General features: G+C 43.3%; 2 protein-coding genes across 3 annotated transcripts; one reads left to right on the top strand and one right to left on the bottom strand.

Moving 5' to 3' along the window:
* Positions 1–185: 185 nt before the first annotated feature.
* LOC134625973 (probable ATP-dependent RNA helicase DDX17) lies at positions 186–7,492 on the top strand. The gene is made up of 13 exons (XM_063471400.1): positions 186–538; positions 662–821; positions 918–1,014; positions 1,118–1,251; positions 1,341–1,406; positions 1,557–1,698; positions 1,833–1,993; positions 2,136–2,308; positions 2,438–2,548; positions 2,896–2,957; positions 3,124–3,183; positions 5,939–6,169; positions 6,366–7,492. The coding sequence occupies exons 1-13, from the start codon at positions 489–491 to the stop codon at positions 6,794–6,796; spliced, it is 1,878 nt and encodes a 625-aa protein (XP_063327470.1). The 5' UTR covers positions 186–488; the 3' UTR covers positions 6,797–7,492.
* Positions 7,102–15,756, bottom strand: LOC134625972 (ADP-ribosylation factor-binding protein GGA1-like). 2 transcript variants are annotated; one of them, XM_063471398.1, is made up of 17 exons: positions 15,671–15,756; positions 14,741–14,825; positions 14,320–14,395; positions 14,119–14,217; positions 13,881–14,004; positions 13,541–13,641; positions 13,358–13,438; positions 12,812–12,949; positions 12,611–12,692; positions 11,742–11,855; positions 11,477–11,629; positions 11,282–11,355; positions 10,997–11,184; positions 10,553–10,782; positions 10,274–10,443; positions 10,018–10,128; positions 7,102–8,818 (listed from the first exon to the last, which is right to left on the bottom strand). In XM_063471398.1, the coding sequence occupies exons 1-17, from the start codon at positions 15,711–15,713 to the stop codon at positions 8,708–8,710; spliced, it is 1,980 nt and encodes a 659-aa protein (XP_063327468.1). In that variant the 5' UTR covers positions 15,714–15,756; the 3' UTR covers positions 7,102–8,707. The 2 variants fall into 2 exon arrangements, with proteins under 2 accessions (XP_063327468.1, XP_063327469.1); XM_063471399.1 differs by lacking the exon at positions 15,671–15,756 and adding an exon at positions 15,601–15,619.
* Between the last annotated feature and the right edge of the window lie 17 nt (positions 15,757–15,773).

Raw genomic sequence — 15,773 nt, 5'->3', positions numbered from 1 at the left:
GCCTGTTTGCTTTAAGGAGCAGCTGACCACGTGAACCGGATCAAATGGCCAGTGAGTGTATTGCATTAAGTTTCCAAAGCTGTTTAATAAATGGCCAAGTAAGTAAACAGACGTACGCGTGCCATGAGTATGTCACTCACAGTATGGGGGCGGGGCTTATCCAGCCGCCAGCCAGTCACAGCAGCTTCCGGTTCTGTGTTAAGCTAACAACACAACCATCTCCTGCGTCTTATTACTATTGCAACCATAACGACGCTTATCACAACGGAAATATGGCGGGTTGTGCTACTTAACCTTTCAGCAGGCATTTACGAAGACGACATTTTAATTTATTTTTGATTTAATCAGTTGTCCAAGCTAATTCACGGTCTCACCGAGTGAAGCTTCTGGAGTTTTCAAGCAAGGCCAGAAAAAGTATCTGTAAGCAAAAGCCGTAAAACCTGTAGAAGATAAAGGTCCATTAGCAAAACTTAATAAGAGCCCTCAAAATGAGAGGTTCTTACGGAGACAGAGACCGAGACCGTGGTCGTGACAGAGGGTAAGAGGACCGCTAAGTTAGCTTGTCAGCTAATGCTAGTTAGTTATCATAAAACCCTATTATATGTTTTTATTGTGACTAGCAGCGGTTGCTTTGACCTTACAGTTCGTTGTCATATTCCAGCAATGCCCGATTCGGATCAAGCAGAGGAGGACCACCCCCGGGTAAGAAGTTTCGGAATCCTGGGGAACGCTTACGAAAGAAGAGATGGGACCTGAATGAGCTTCCTAAATTTGAGAAAAACTTCTATAATGAAAATTCCGAAGTGCAGCGAATGAGCCAGGTATTATGTCCGTCATGTCACAGTCTGACCTTCAGCTGCACCTGTTGTGTTGTTTAGTCTGTGTTCACTTGTTGCTTTTCTTCTCTTTGCTCTCAGTATGATGTTGAGGAGTATCGCAGAAAGAAAGAAATCACAGTCCGAGGCTCAGGCTGCCCAAAACCTGTCACCAGCTTCCATCATGCACAGTTTCCTCGTAAGCACATGCACTCATGGATACACCTGCAGCACTGTGGACAGTTTGCAGACATACATAACCAGAAACTTTGTCGTCCCTTATTTTTGCTTCTTCCAACTAGAATATGTAATGGATGTACTGATGCAGCAAAACTTCAAGGAACCAACAGCCATTCAGGCTCAAGGTTTCCCTCTGGCACTCAGTGGGAGAGACATGGTGGGCATTGCTCAGACGGGCTCTGGGAAGACTTTATCGGTGAGATGTGTCTTCCTCTGCACCTGTACGCACCACACAGATTTCACAGGTGAAAGATTAACCAGTCTTCCATATTTTTCTTCTTTCAGTATCTCCTGCCTGCAATCGTGCACATCAATCATCAGCCCTACTTGGAGCGTGGAGATGGACCCATTGTACGTGAAGAGAAAAGGAGAGCACTAATCACTGAGTAGTCTGCCTTGGAATAACCTAATTATATTAAAGATATTAAAGACCTCAAAGCACAACATAAAACTAAAACACTAAAGAGAGGATTGATGTGGCTTTATATATGTGCTGTGCAGTGCTTGGTGTTGGCCCCCACAAGAGAACTAGCTCAGCAGGTCCAGCAGGTGGCATATGACTATGGAAAGTCATCACGCATCAAAAGCACTTGTGTGTACGGCGGTGCTCCCAAGGGACCTCAAATACGAGACTTGGAGAGAGGTGAAGACTACTAGAGCATGCAACCATACAGTTGTGTCCTTTTGGGAACCACTTTTGATCAGTCTGTAACTTATTTATTTTCAGTTTAACTGATTATATTACACACTGAAACATGCTAACTTTGTCTCGTCCAGGCGTTGAGATCTGCATCGCCACTCCGGGTCGTCTTATTGACTTCCTAGAAGCTGGAAAGACCAACCTGCGGCGCTGCACATACCTAGTTCTGGATGAGGCTGACCGCATGCTGGACATGGGTTTCGAACCACAGATACGCAAAATTGTGGATCAGATCAGGGTAAAAGCTAATACTCAAAGGCTATATCTCTGTCTTTTTGGGGGTTTTTCTTTGTTTTTTTGTTTTCTGCTGCTTACTCTTATGTTTTAAGTCAAAGCTGTTTTAGTGTATAGTGTTTTATTTGGTGGGTTCTCTTGCCCAGCCGGACAGACAGACTCTGATGTGGAGCGCTACCTGGCCTAAAGAAGTTCGCCAACTGGCAGAGGACTTCCTGAAGGACTATGTCCAGATCAATGTTGGAGCTCTGGAGCTCAGCGCTAACCACAACATCCTTCAAATTGTTGATGTTTGCGTGGAGAGCGAAAAGGACCAAAAGTAAGAGTTTGGTGGTCTGGTCACATAGGAATGAATTTCTCACGTTAATAATAACAGCATCTGCTGTGTTTGGTGTGTGCGTTTACATCCCTTTAATTATAATGCATTTGCTTCTTTTGCTTTTCTCAGGCTTATCCAGCTGATGGAAGAGATTATGGCTGAGAAGGAAAACAAGACCATCATCTTCGTTGAGACCAAGAAACGGTGTGATGACCTGACACGTAGGATGAGACGTGACGGGTGAGTATACCAACTCATCCCAGCATCCGTTTTAACTGCAGACTGTAATAAAGACTGGACACCATGATGTCACCCAGTGGTATGGTCTATGCTGAAGTTGGGCAGTTTAACACTGGAGTGTGTGTGGACTGGAGCTATTGGAGCTTTTTAAGTTATTCCACAGCCTTAGCTAAACACAGTCATTTAGGAGCAATAATTGAAGACTTGTCAAATTGGTCCACTGTAAATATTGAATTGTACTTTTGCTTGAATTTCCCATCACTGGTTTGTAGTACATCAGATGAATGGTTGTAGAGAAAATCAAAAGAGCAGAGACACACTGTTAAACTTGCTGATTTGTCTTCTAGGTGGCCAGCGATGTGTATTCATGGTGACAAGAGTCAGCCAGAGAGAGACTGGGTATTATCAGGTACAATAAACGCACTCGCTGACATTTCATTGTACAACAGTTCTTTGTACTGTTGTGTTGTGCTGCCCTGAACCATGTGTTGGCTCTGCTTGCATAATTACACAAACTGAACTGAATTAAATTGAATAGCTGATCCTAATCACCTCTTATTCATCTCATGTTGCAGAGTTTCGGAGTGGCAAAGCACCCATCCTCATTGCTACTGACGTCGCCTCACGTGGGCTTGGTATGTCATGTGTGCTCAAGTATAAAGCAAGTAATTTCCTAAGTATAGCCCCACATACATGCAATATATTTCCCTCTTCAGTATTTAGAATGATAATGATCAGGATATATTGATCTGGCTGTTGTCTGCATTTTTATTCACAGTAAATTTATCAAAGGCCAACCACAAACACATGCGCTGCTTCTCAGATGAAGTGTGTATCTAAGAAGTATGTAATTTGAAGCAGGCTTTCCTCCAGACACTGAAGTCTCTTTGCTTTATTAAAGAAACACTAAGAAAGCCGAACGAAGGATTGATGTTGAATGAAGTGTGACGATGTAAGGGGAGAGGCTAGCCAAGCAGCCCCTTACAGCACAACAGTCCAACTTTGAACCTAATTCTGTGTTCATTTGTTTTCTTTTCATTTTGTTTATTTGTGTTGTTTTTGTTTCAAGTCTCTCTTCTGGCAACTAGAAGCACACAGGCTCTCGGGAGCCTGCAGCCGGACCTAGGCATGACAAATCGAAAGCTGTCTTGGGGAGAAAGACAGCCTGATTAATCTGATTCCCAGACACGGCCGTCTCTGCTGAAAACTTAACAAAGAGCCCGCTAGTGAAGCTCTCCCCCCGCCTTCCAGGACACTGGCAGCCTGGGTGATGACGGGCGGGGAGGGAGTGGCAAGCGCAGGGTGCCGCTGGGCTTCCAAAATTTGATCGTATGCTTGAGGGCAGCTGTCGGGTGAGAGGGCGAAGAAGGGGGCGTGGAGGAGGCTGGACTCTTATTTGGCATGCCATCAACAGAGGGATGAACCCAAAGCACTTGCTGATAAGATTCACTCATATTCACAGCCGGTATTCAATCTAACGGCTGTAACGGATTAAGGAAACTTTCCCGTAAAGTCCTCGAGGAGATTCAAGTCCATTCAATAACAAACTCATAAAATTGTGCCTAAATTTGAACTTTCAGCTAATCCACTTAAATAGAAAACAGTTTTGTGAAGATGAGCTGCAGTGGTGTGTCACAAGACGATAAAGACAGAAACACCTGCCAGGAAATGAGGGTGGAAAGCAGCCGAGCCGGGCACGGGCGGCTATTCTGGAGACTTTCCCTCTGAACTGCCCCTTGATGCCAGCCCCCAACACCACCCCCCACCACTGGCTGTCCAGGCCAACCTCTCCCTCTGAGGACGTCATGTCTGGTCCTGGCTGGCAGGAGTCCTGGCCTGGAGGAGCCACCTCACTGTGATCAGTCTCCCTCCTTTTCACCCCCCTTCCTTTTTATTCTGTCTTTCTTAATTCGTCTGCCTGTTTCTCTCTCATCCCTCCTTCTCTTCTTCTTTTTTTCACTACCTTTCCCCCCCACCCTCCACCTCATTTTGGTCTCTTATTTATCTATTTGTTTGCCTTTAAACATTTCTGACTTGTCCGTTTTGTCCCTTTCACCTCTATCCCTGAACCCACAGCTTTCACTTTCCCCTTTGTCTTGAACTCCTTGGCCTATTGTCTTTGTATACATCAGACCAGATCACCAGGTCAGACTTTCTAAATAACATCATAAGAACTAGAGCACATTCCCTGGCAGAGCCCACACCCAAATCTCTCTTAAAGAGAACGTCCTCCCTCCTTTAGTGTCTGTTTCTTGTTACGAAAATTGAAAAGCTGGGCTCGGTAATACCACTGCCCTTTGACGTGACCTAGGAGGCATTTGGAGCAAGCAGCACCAGTCAAAGCCCATTCGAAAAAATCTACTTCTTTCACTAACCAGCCTCTTAATTAGAAGTTAGTATCACCACTTCTTGGTAATCTAAGAAATGGCAAGGATATGAGATCCTTGAAGTTGACATAAAAGAATCTAGAAGGCCTCTCCACTGACCTCTTCCTCTAGAAACATACATAAGCCCAGCAGTAATGGTTCCAGGCCGATCACGGCTGGGACACACGAAGCAGCACAGTTAGGAGTAGGGTAGGACCGCAACCCAGCACAGTCCAGCTGGAGCTCTGGCCCAGACAGCTTCCAGCTTTGGGAGGGTTTTGGAGGAGTGGCGAGGTTGGAGAAGGGACTGCATTTGTCCGGTGCGCTCTCCTCCTACCCCTGCAGACCTCCCAGGACTGGTGATGGGTGGGGGGACAGAGAGGGAAATCCCTAAATCTCTGATTACAGGGTAAGTACCGTACCTAACCCTTCCCCCCTATTTTTCCTCCTCCGCCAGTCTTTGTCATTATGCTTCCAAAACAAGACGTCCATTTCCTCTAATCAGCAGTGTTTTCTGAGCCCTTCAACTGTAATGAGAAACAGACCTCTTAACTTTGAGTTAATCTTTTCTGTCAGAAATTTCTCTACATTATATATTTAATTTTAGGGTCACTGTCTTTGAAAATTTGTTTCTTTTTAAATGTTTATCCAAATTCTCATACTGCAACTTTTTCCTTATTTTTGCAGCTTATATTTGACTGCATGTAACCTGTTTTCATGTGTGCACATACTTTGTTTCTCTGCTACATTATTTGTTTTTCTAATTGGCATGTTAGGTCATTTTCTAAATGCGTGCAGAGTACAAATAGCCGATGATTTGACTGGTAAGTGATGCTTTCAGAGGACGATGGGTGTCTTGCAGTTATTGTCTGTGTGACTGTTCCCATTTTAAAAGACAAAATTAATGAACACTGGAAAATAATGTAAAAGTCAATTAGCGTTAGTTTTGATCTGACTTCTGTTTGCATCTTTTCCCTCCCTGTTACTGACCTCTTCTCCTCTCGCACCGCCCCTGCTGCCAAAGATGTGGAGGATGTCAAGTTTGTCATCAATTATGACTACCCTAACTCATCCGAGGATTATATCCACCGCATCGGGCGTACAGCTCGCAGCACTAACAAAGGCACCGCTTATACCTTTTTCACTCCGGGGAACCTCCGGCAGGCCCGAGAGCTGATCCGGGTCCTGGAGGAAGCCCGGCAGGCGATCAATCCCAAACTGCTGCAGCTGGTCGACAGTGGACGCGGCGGAGGAGGTGAGGAACGGTTTAAGCATCATGTGTTGCTCTGCACCACAGAAGAGTCTTTATTGATTTACCTAAATGGGGATGAGCTTTGGTAGTATGTGAAGGATAGATTGACTGTGTTTAAGGGAGCAAGTGATTGATCACATAAACAAATGCTTGGGTAAATGAATGAGCTAGCAGTTTCATTGCAACTCTTAATTCCCAGGTGGCCGTTCCCGTTTCCGCAACTCCAATTCAAACAATCCCAACATGATGTACCAGGATGAGTGTGATCGCCGGATGCGTTCTGCTGGTGGGAGCAGCAGCTCAAAGGATGGCCGTGGCAGTGGCAGCAGCTACAGTCGCGGCGGAAACAACCGGGATGGGGATCAATCCTCTTCTTACAGAGATCGCAGCAGCAGGGATGGAGGACGCAGTTACAGCTCCGGCTCCTATGACCAGTACCAGAATAACAGCAGCTCCAGAGGTGGCTCCGGCTCAGCAGGCAGCGCTGCGGGGAATGCCCCACCTCCTTCATCAGGCCCTCAGCCTCTAATGGCCCAGCAGTTCAACCCTCCGCAGCCTATGATGGGTTTGATGGGGCACTCGCCATTCCAGTTTGCGCCTCCTCCGGCATCTCTGTCTGGGAGGAAATGATGTAGTATGTGCATCAGTGTTACACAGCACAACACAAACTACACCCGGGCAGATTTGTGTTGAATTTTTCATTTTATCGCTCTTCCAACATTCCAGTTAAAAGCACGTTTTAGTTGACTGAGAGATCTTCATTTCTTCAACATTAGTTTTCGACTGGCTTCAGGTTTGCGTGGAAAACTTTTTTCAGCTTAAAGTTGGTTTAAAGCAATTCTGTGTTCGTTTAGCTTAGTTTGTTGTAGCTGTATTGGATGGAAAAAAGCAAAGCTGCTGTTTTGTATTGTGAATCTCTTTGTGAGTTACTTCCAAGAGGTTGATAGTGTTATTTTCTGTTTAGGTATGGCAAAGGTAGGTGTTGAAGTTAATTTTTTTTTCTGTTTCAGATCATTGTTGGAAGCCAAAAAATCCTTCTGAAATATTAAAAACAGATCCTGATGTGATGTTAAAAACCTTTACCACATTGGAGTGTTTTTCTTTGAGCTTTACCTCGATCTCGTTATGTAGGTGCAAATTGAGGCCTTACGAACTAGTGATTTCTAAGTTTGTATTTACTAACAAATCTCCTGAGGCTTACCTGTTTAGAGGATCACCAGTGTGGTCTGGTCTTTGCAGCAGTGATAAATGAGATTTCCTAGCAAACAGTAAGTCCCCTTTTTAAATTTGTTTTTCATGTTTAATAAAGTTCTTTGGTGTACAGGACATGTGTGTTTGTGTGTCTTCTGTAAACACTTGAACACTTCTTTAGATCACCAAGAATAAATTTTATTTCCCCATTTTACCAGTGTTATGCTCTCACACATGTCAAATGTACATAACAGAACTGCTATATCTGGCATTTAACAAAGCAGTCTTACTGGAAATTAGTGCAGTGGAATGTGATCGGGATCCTGTGGGAGGAAGTGTTCAGCATGGCTGTCATGCATCGCAGATTGTAGAAACGATCTGGACACGTCTGAGACGGACACCGCGCTCAGAGCACCGGAGTGCAGCTCAGTTTGCATATGCTCAAGTTTTCCATTTTTAATTTTTCCGAATAAATGCTTACACAACAACTCAAATGTCAAACTAATCTCAAAATTGAACTCATAGCGTATTAAAGATGACTATATTAATATGTATCTGAATCTGCACGCCTCACATGACAAACATGTAACAGATGAAAAAAAAACTGAACTTTAAATAATGTTAGAACTGCAAAATAGGCACATATGGCAGAAAATACACAGCTTTGATGTTAACAGTAAATTTTGTTCATTACACAAGATTCGAGGGGTCAGCTAGAAAAACAAAAGTGTTAAAACAATCATTCTCTGTGATCACAAAGTGCACTCAGTCAATGTGAAAGAAAAGCAATCAACGTAAACAGACACCACAACAAGTTGATTCAGTTCAGCCTCGTTTTGGAAACTTAAGAGTTGCTTTGTGTTGACGTTGGGTTTTGCAAGCACTGTGTCCCATTTTTCACCGACCGTAGCATGCTGATGTGAAGGTAAACAGCTGATAATGGATTTCGACTGCCTGAGGTGAAAAATAAAGTACACCAAATAACCTAATATGCACACAATTGTTGTAGTTTACTTCCTTTGTAGCACTGTGTTTAAAAAAAAAAAAAAAAAGGGAGAAAACAAACAAACAACTGCAACAACTATGAGGAGGCTGTTGCAGGTTTCTTTAAATGCAGCCACATACAGCAGACTAGACCTAGACACGTGACTTGTTATAGCAAAGCGTACACACATTACACTGACAGCGCATGAGTGTAATCAGAGGAACACAATCAATACCAATCAAAGAAAGTACAACATGACTGCAAAGGAAAAAGGTTTCAGCAGGCCTCCAGCTCAGGAGTCAGTTTAGGGGGTGGGGGCGAGTCTGAGAGCAGAAAGTCTGTCAGGTTGTGGTTGTGTTTAAATGCTATAGGTTCCCCCATTTCTCCGGAGGCGGAAACTGTTCTAGACTGCCGCTCTCGCTGTGCTCCTGCTCTCCCATGGTGAAGGTTAATCTGTACTGTAGCTTCACTTTCTCCTGAGACACAAACACATGCAGAGAGAGGGTAAGTATGACAATTTGAATTAATGCTTTGGGACAAGAGGAATGACAGGCTGCTTGACCTTCCCATCAGATGACGGGATTCAAATGGACCCATTATGCTTTTCCTTATTTTCTGTCACATCTGTAGTTTTCGTTAAAAGTTTACATCCACTAATCATGGGCATGAACGTCAAAATAATTTTGGGATAGTGATTTCTTTTAACTTCTTGTTTTTAAAGGCTAAAAAGTGGAATGCTGTACAAAAAGAACAGTCCAAAGAAATAATTAAATGCCTAAAATTACCATGACATTCATCCCCATGATGAGTGCAGGTAAACTTTTGACAACAATTGTATAGTGTTACATTAGTTGAGTGTTAAATGGAGGAGGAAGGGAGTTAAAAGGCTTGTTTCAGACAGAGGATTAATAAACCAAACCTGATAAGATACTTATGCATTACTTCTGTGAATTATAACATGCTGCACACACAGACACATCTGTTTTGCAAATGGGGGTGATAATGCACACACCAGGTCCCCTTTAGGTCTACTGTAGGAGGGTTTTTAACTGAAATCAGGCGATATCTTAAAAAATGTGACAAAATGTTGCAGTTTTCCAGCCACTGCTCCTCGAGACTAAAACTGACCTTAATCTGCCCAAAACCAACAACCATTTAGTCTACTTTTAGGATCAAGCTCCTGGGGGAAAGTGCCAAGTATGGGAGGAAGGAAGGTGCTGAGGAGATATTTTTTTCCTGTCAACCTATAAAGCCTTTCTATTAGGTAATAGTTAATGCTACAATAAGTTAACTAAGTAACTAATTGTTATTTCCTGGAGAGACAGGGGTACTGTGTCAACAAACAGGGGATGGAGCTTCTCCCAGGACTTGTTCAAAGACAATGTAGCAAGCAGGATTGGTTGTACTGCAAGGGGCTCGGTTTAAAATGGGGTACAGCCCAGTGCAGAGTTGCTTTCAAGCTTGTGTTTAATTTTGCTTTCTCATTAAATTAAGTTGGGGCTTCATTTTCCTAGATCTGTAATTCTTTTTTCCAACCTTGGCCAAGATAATCAGCACTGAAAATATGCTGCACTTATCTATTGCTGAACAGTTTAAAGGCTCTTTTTTTCTGGCCTTCGCTCAGCCAGACATCACAAGGACATTTCTATCTATTCTGTGAAAAATCTGGACCTACCTTGTTTGGGTTTGCTAGCAGCAAGATCTGTGTGACAGCAGCAGGAGGGAGGATGGGGTTAAAAGCCGGGAGCTCCGTCCCTGACGGGGGCTGCAGCTTCACGGCCATCGTCTGCAGTTGATAAACAAAAACATTAGGGTTTTGTTTTGTTTCTCTCTCTTCTTTTTTTTAACTGAAACACTAAATCAGCAGCTGTGGATCTCATTTACTCCATCTGACAGAGGGGACAAAGGCCTTGGACTATATCAGTGCTGACCTTTGGAGCAGTAGTCTGGAAGTTTATGTTGGTGACAGGCGCAGGGGCTGACGAAAGCATGGAGATAATCACCACCAGAACATCGGGTCGAGACGGAGGAGAGTCGCGAGCGAAGTGAAAGAGAACCCGCAGACTGTGGCTGTCAAACACAGTTACAGGTAAAAGACTACCTGCGGAAAGACAGGACAGAAAGGAAATTAGTTCATCATATACCCAAAACACTCAAAACCAAACAAGCTTCCTTGGTATAAAACCAATAAGTGATCTCGGTTTACTTACTGGGCTTAATGGATTCTAAGGGTACAAAAACATCAGTCAGAGAAACCTCTGCAGAAGCAGCCTCAGTGTGAGAGGGAGACACATCCAGCAGTGTGGCTCTAAGGCTGGGCTGGGAGTTGGGAACAGGTGCAGGAGGTTCAGCGGTAAAAGCTGGAATTGGATTTGGAGCGACGTTTGTCCCGGTCTTGTTCTGGAGGTCTCTCAGAGTCGGTTTAGACTGCTGCTTGTCCCTTAGAGAAGAAGAATGAGCAACTCTGCATCAACTTTTGCTCTGAGCTCTTAAATGATTTTGATCTGCTTTTTCCAGAAACGGTAGTTTAACCAACTCCTGACTCAATGTTGATGCTGTCCAAACTACAAAACTACAAAAGTATTATGGCCATCTAGAAGCCTTTTCCTATGAATTCAGCAAAAACGTGACTGTGCTCAAATCCTGTTAGGTACCATTTGACCTGCAGGCCCTCTGGAGGTAGAGACTGCTGCAGCAGGGTTTTTCCCAGCAGGTCCAGTTCATCCAAGGCTGAGTTCCCAGGAGTGGAACCAGATGAAAGGGGCTGAGAGTGGGGAGGCGGATCTGGACTCAAAAGGAGACTGGGCGCTGTTGCGATATCTGTATCTATGCTGTCAGAGGACTGAAAGTTTAAAAAAATAAATAAATAGAAAAAATGAGTACAGGAAAAAAATATGAGTGCCTCACAGATGCAATAATAGATTTTCTCCACCGCTCACCTGGAACGAGTCCCATGCTGTGGAGTCCTCAGGCTGTGAGGCGGGGTTAGAGGTGTGTGTTCCTTCACTTAAACCTGTGTGAGGTGGAAAGTGTTGTAGTATTTAGGAACAAAAGTTTTCTTTCCCTCAGTTTCCATTCAGGACTCTGAGATTTAAGTTGTATGCTACATACGCCTGTCTGACGTGTTTTATTACCAAGTGACATGAGTTCGTCATCAAGGAGACTAATCCCCATGTCCTGGGAGGGAGGGTTTAGGCTGTCTGTGGGAGTGGGAAACTCTGGGAAGGAAGGCGGCGACTGTGGTGACGTGTCCAATCCTGACAGATCTAGCAGCGCTGTCCCTCCTCCTGTGAGAAATCCATCAGTACTGTTCATCCTTCACTAAAAGATTCTTTTAGACAGCTCATTGTAACACAGTAAAATCTTTTTGGCTTCTTTAGTGTTCAAAGCTTCACCCACCGGTTTGTTTCTGTGTGTTTAATGTGTTGTTTCCATTTACAATCTCCCCCTTCACCTGCTGCTTGTACAGGTTGATGACTTGAGTCAGGCTGTCGTTGGCCTGCAGGATCTCCGCTGAGGAAAGATGACAAAGTGCTCATTCTTATCACTGGATTTAATCAGAATAGCCTGGCTCTGTTAGAAAGACTGCTCATAAACTGTTGAGCCAAAAAAGAAAAAAAAATTCATGCGCTTATAGAAACCATCACTTTATTTTAAAAAAAAAAAGAAATACTATGAGAGATTTTTTTAGACCATCTATAGGTCACCCTTGTTCTTGAAAAATCAAGAACACTTCTCCATTCCTCTGAGATCCGACCTCACTGTCCAGGGTTGTGTTAAACAACCTGGTCAAAAAGTCCACTTCTCTCTTTCCTAGACATCTCTACACCTCCACAGTTATGTCATCTGGACCAACTCTTCATAGTTGCCCTCACTTCCTCCTCTCTGTCTCCCATTTTCTACAGTCATCAGCTCCTCAAAGTACTCCTTCCATCTTCTCAACACACTCTTAACTTGTTAGTACATTTCCCCTAACCTGATTCACACCCTTTCCAGGTCGATCACTCCGTCCAGTCAGTCGGTACAAATCTTTTTCTCATTCCACAGTGTCCAGCCTCTTATACAACTCACTACAAACATTTCCTTTGTCCCTGTGTCTACTTTCCTCATTTTTTCTTTGGTAACCTCTTCCTTTGAAACATTTTCCCTTACTTCCTCATTCCATCACCATTCCCTCACTTCCTCATTCCATCCATCACTTGAGTGATATGACAGTGGAAAAAAAGGAGAGATCTATTCAGTGTCAGATGAATAATAACTAAGCTCACCCAGAGCCTCGTCGTTGTCCTCTGTGTCACTTGCCAGTCTGAACAGTGTTGGCCTCATTTTCTCACAGCGCTGATACAGGTCCTGACCACATAGCACACATACCACGTTAAAAAATACTTTAAATGGAGACCACTTCAGGTTGATTTACAGCTTGTGCTAAAGCTGGATCTTTTGATTTAAGGCATCTGTCTTTTTCTCACCTGTATGAGTTCAGCATTGCTCTGATCGGTGGCCGTGCTGTCGTAGTCCTGCAGAAGCTGAGTCAGTAAAGTGACGCTCTCCTTTACCTCCTGAATGGCATTCACCCGCTTTGACACCTTCTCTGCACGCCTCTGATCCTAAAACCAACGAGACACAAACTCACAAACTGCACACATACCGGGTTTTGGCCAGAAGCAAGTGCACATGTAGAAAACAGTCATGAACGGACCAAACTGTGGTGACCTGTAACACAACAAATACAGCCAGAGGCAGTAAAGCAAGAGCGCAGCAAGGTCAGGGAGAAGTCAGTTCAGGTTCATGGATGAGAGCAAAGACTAATTCTTGTTAGACATGAAATGAGTACAAATTTACTCTGAATCACTCTGCAAAAGACGCAAACACCCACAGGGCAATTTCCCCATTTCCTCTTTCAGTTATTGCTCCGCTCTGAGTGCACCATTTTACTCCTGTTCCTAAAAATCACACATCACTGCACCGAATGAATGTGGTGAAGAAAATAGGAAGGAAAAGGAAAGAGTGTTTACCTCTTGGACCATTTCCTTAATGAGTTTGTTGGCGGCTTTGAGGTCTTCGGGGTGCGAGCTGTTCAATAGGCGAGACAACATCTGACAAAGTAGAAAGTCAGAGTTCACATGAGGAAGAACATCAGATGCTAGTTCATCAGATCTACACAACTCATTCATATATTTTAGTACAAAAGTCCTTACTTTGGATTTCTCTTCATCTTCAAAAATAGCATTCTTGGGTCTGGGTGGAGGAAGGTTGAGTAGCTTGTCAGGTGGCAGCTCAGGATCTTGTTTAACAATACCTGATTAACAAGCAGAGAACATGAAGGTGTTGAGTTATTTAAATGTGTCTAATCATTTTCATTAGTTGATTTACCTCATCTGTTACAACGTAAGTCATTTTATCCACGTGGGCTTATTACTTTAATTTTCAGCTCCAAATGTTCAACTCTACTAGAGCATCTTCATCTTAAAGTTCAGCATAATTACTCTTTAAAAATGGGTTTTGGCAGGATTCATCAAATGACAGATTGACTCTTACCTTGTTTTTTCAGCATTTGATAAGCATCTGAAATCTTGGCTTCATCTGGTAACGCCAAAGTCCAGCTATAGATCAACTCCAAAACTTTTTTTTTAACTGGCTCAGGGGACCGTGTTCCAAGGTACTAAATTGGAGATGAAACCCAGGTCATTTGCACAGAAAAGCTCAAAAACGAGAGAGAAGGGAAAAAAAGACATGTATCAAAGAGGCACAGACACAAAGAGACCCAAAGTCCTACCTTGGGAGAAACCACTTTGATGAGTTCATTGAGAAAACGGAATTTGCCCACTTCACTGTGAAACCTTTTCCCACAGTTTTTCATACAAGTCTCCAGGACCTTGAAATTGAAGGGTAGAAAAAAAAAATCTAAAAATGGCAAAAGCTGAAACTAAAGCATCTGAAAATAACTGAACAGATCCTGATTCTGATCTGAACTTACAAGTAATGCCTGCATGGCCTCCCACTCTTGTGGAGACTGGATCTTGTGAGCCAGGAGCCTGGTGGCCAGCTGCGGTCTATGAACATGTCACAATTTATTTTGGTGGCTTATTTAAAATAAATGATGCATAACATTATTCAAAATTGTAAAATGACTGCTGACAAAAGCTCTTTCCTAAACAAACAACAACAACAAAAAAAATCTGTGCTCAATAATTTGTATTACCCTTGCCGTTTTCAAAAACAACTAGAAAGTGGCATAATATATGTGTTGATATAGCTACAGTTACCAATGTTGTAGAAGAAAAACTGTCCTTTTGTAGAAAAGATGAATATATCTCTGAAGACATGATCACAAGGCTCAGTAAGACTATAATTATGTAATGATGTGTAAATGTCTTGGCCCCGGGGCCAGCTCTTACCCCTCCAACTCATTGTTGAGCTGGTCACAGAAGGCATGGATGCTACTCCACTCTGTGTCTCTGTTTAGTGGATTTGTGGCTCTGTCTGAAATGGGATATCACATAAAAAATGTATAAATGTTACTAACCTTTCTGCATCTTATTATTTTTGATGTTTAAATGCTTATGTTTTCGGATTTGGTTACTGCGAGTTGTTATAATGTCCTAGTATCTTCCCTCAGTTAATTACACCCATATAAAACTAATGAAATATAAGCACAGCGATACAGCCTAAATATAGCCGCCAAAATGCCTCTAAAAAGCTTCTTTGTTGCAGTTTAAGTAAACATTACAACCTTTATTAATCATTTTTGGACGTTTATGCTATGTTCATAAATGAACTACAAGTATTTAATATACTGGCCACGGAGTGCATGAAATCTTTCACTAAACATAAGGTTGTCTTGTCGAAATATAATGTACAAAACTTGGACTAAGCAGGCTAGAAGTGTATCCCAGCATGTCATCAAGCAGACTACATGGGACAGGTGCTAACTGAGTGTAATGTTAGCTAGCTTGCTGTCGACAGTCACAGTCGTGTCACAGTGTCTTCTCGAGCTTTTCCACGAAGTCACAGGTTTGCTTTAATCACAGTCTATCCTATGTGAATGCAAATTCTGGGTCCCACGATCTTGCCCCCAGCATCCCGGTTTAGCTATAGAGCCGTAAAACCAAAGCCAGCATGTCTGTGCTGTGTTGACAGCTGGAAGGCAGAGCTCCGCAGCTAGGTTAGCATCCTGGGTGTTACGGCGGGGTCCGAGTCCCCTCTAACGGGACAAACGCAGCTACGGTGAGCTTGCATCTCATCTACAACAACTCACGGATAGTAACTTGTCAGTGTCGGGGTCCACGGACAACGCGGGCACAGGAGAATAAGTTTAAAACACTCACTGATACGTGACTCCAAACTCTCTGCATCGGGAGGCGCAGCCATCACTGCGAGATTTATGTGGTGCTTCGATCTCGCGAGAAGTGGACGGACACGTAGAAAACA

Source organism: Pelmatolapia mariae, linkage group LG4, assembly GCF_036321145.2.
Source record: "Pelmatolapia mariae isolate MD_Pm_ZW linkage group LG4, Pm_UMD_F_2, whole genome shotgun sequence".
Lineage (NCBI taxonomy): Eukaryota > Metazoa > Chordata > Actinopteri > Cichliformes > Cichlidae > Pelmatolapia > Pelmatolapia mariae.
The sequence above is the reverse complement of the archived record's forward strand: the minus strand, read 5'-3'. Positions and strand labels throughout refer to the sequence as shown.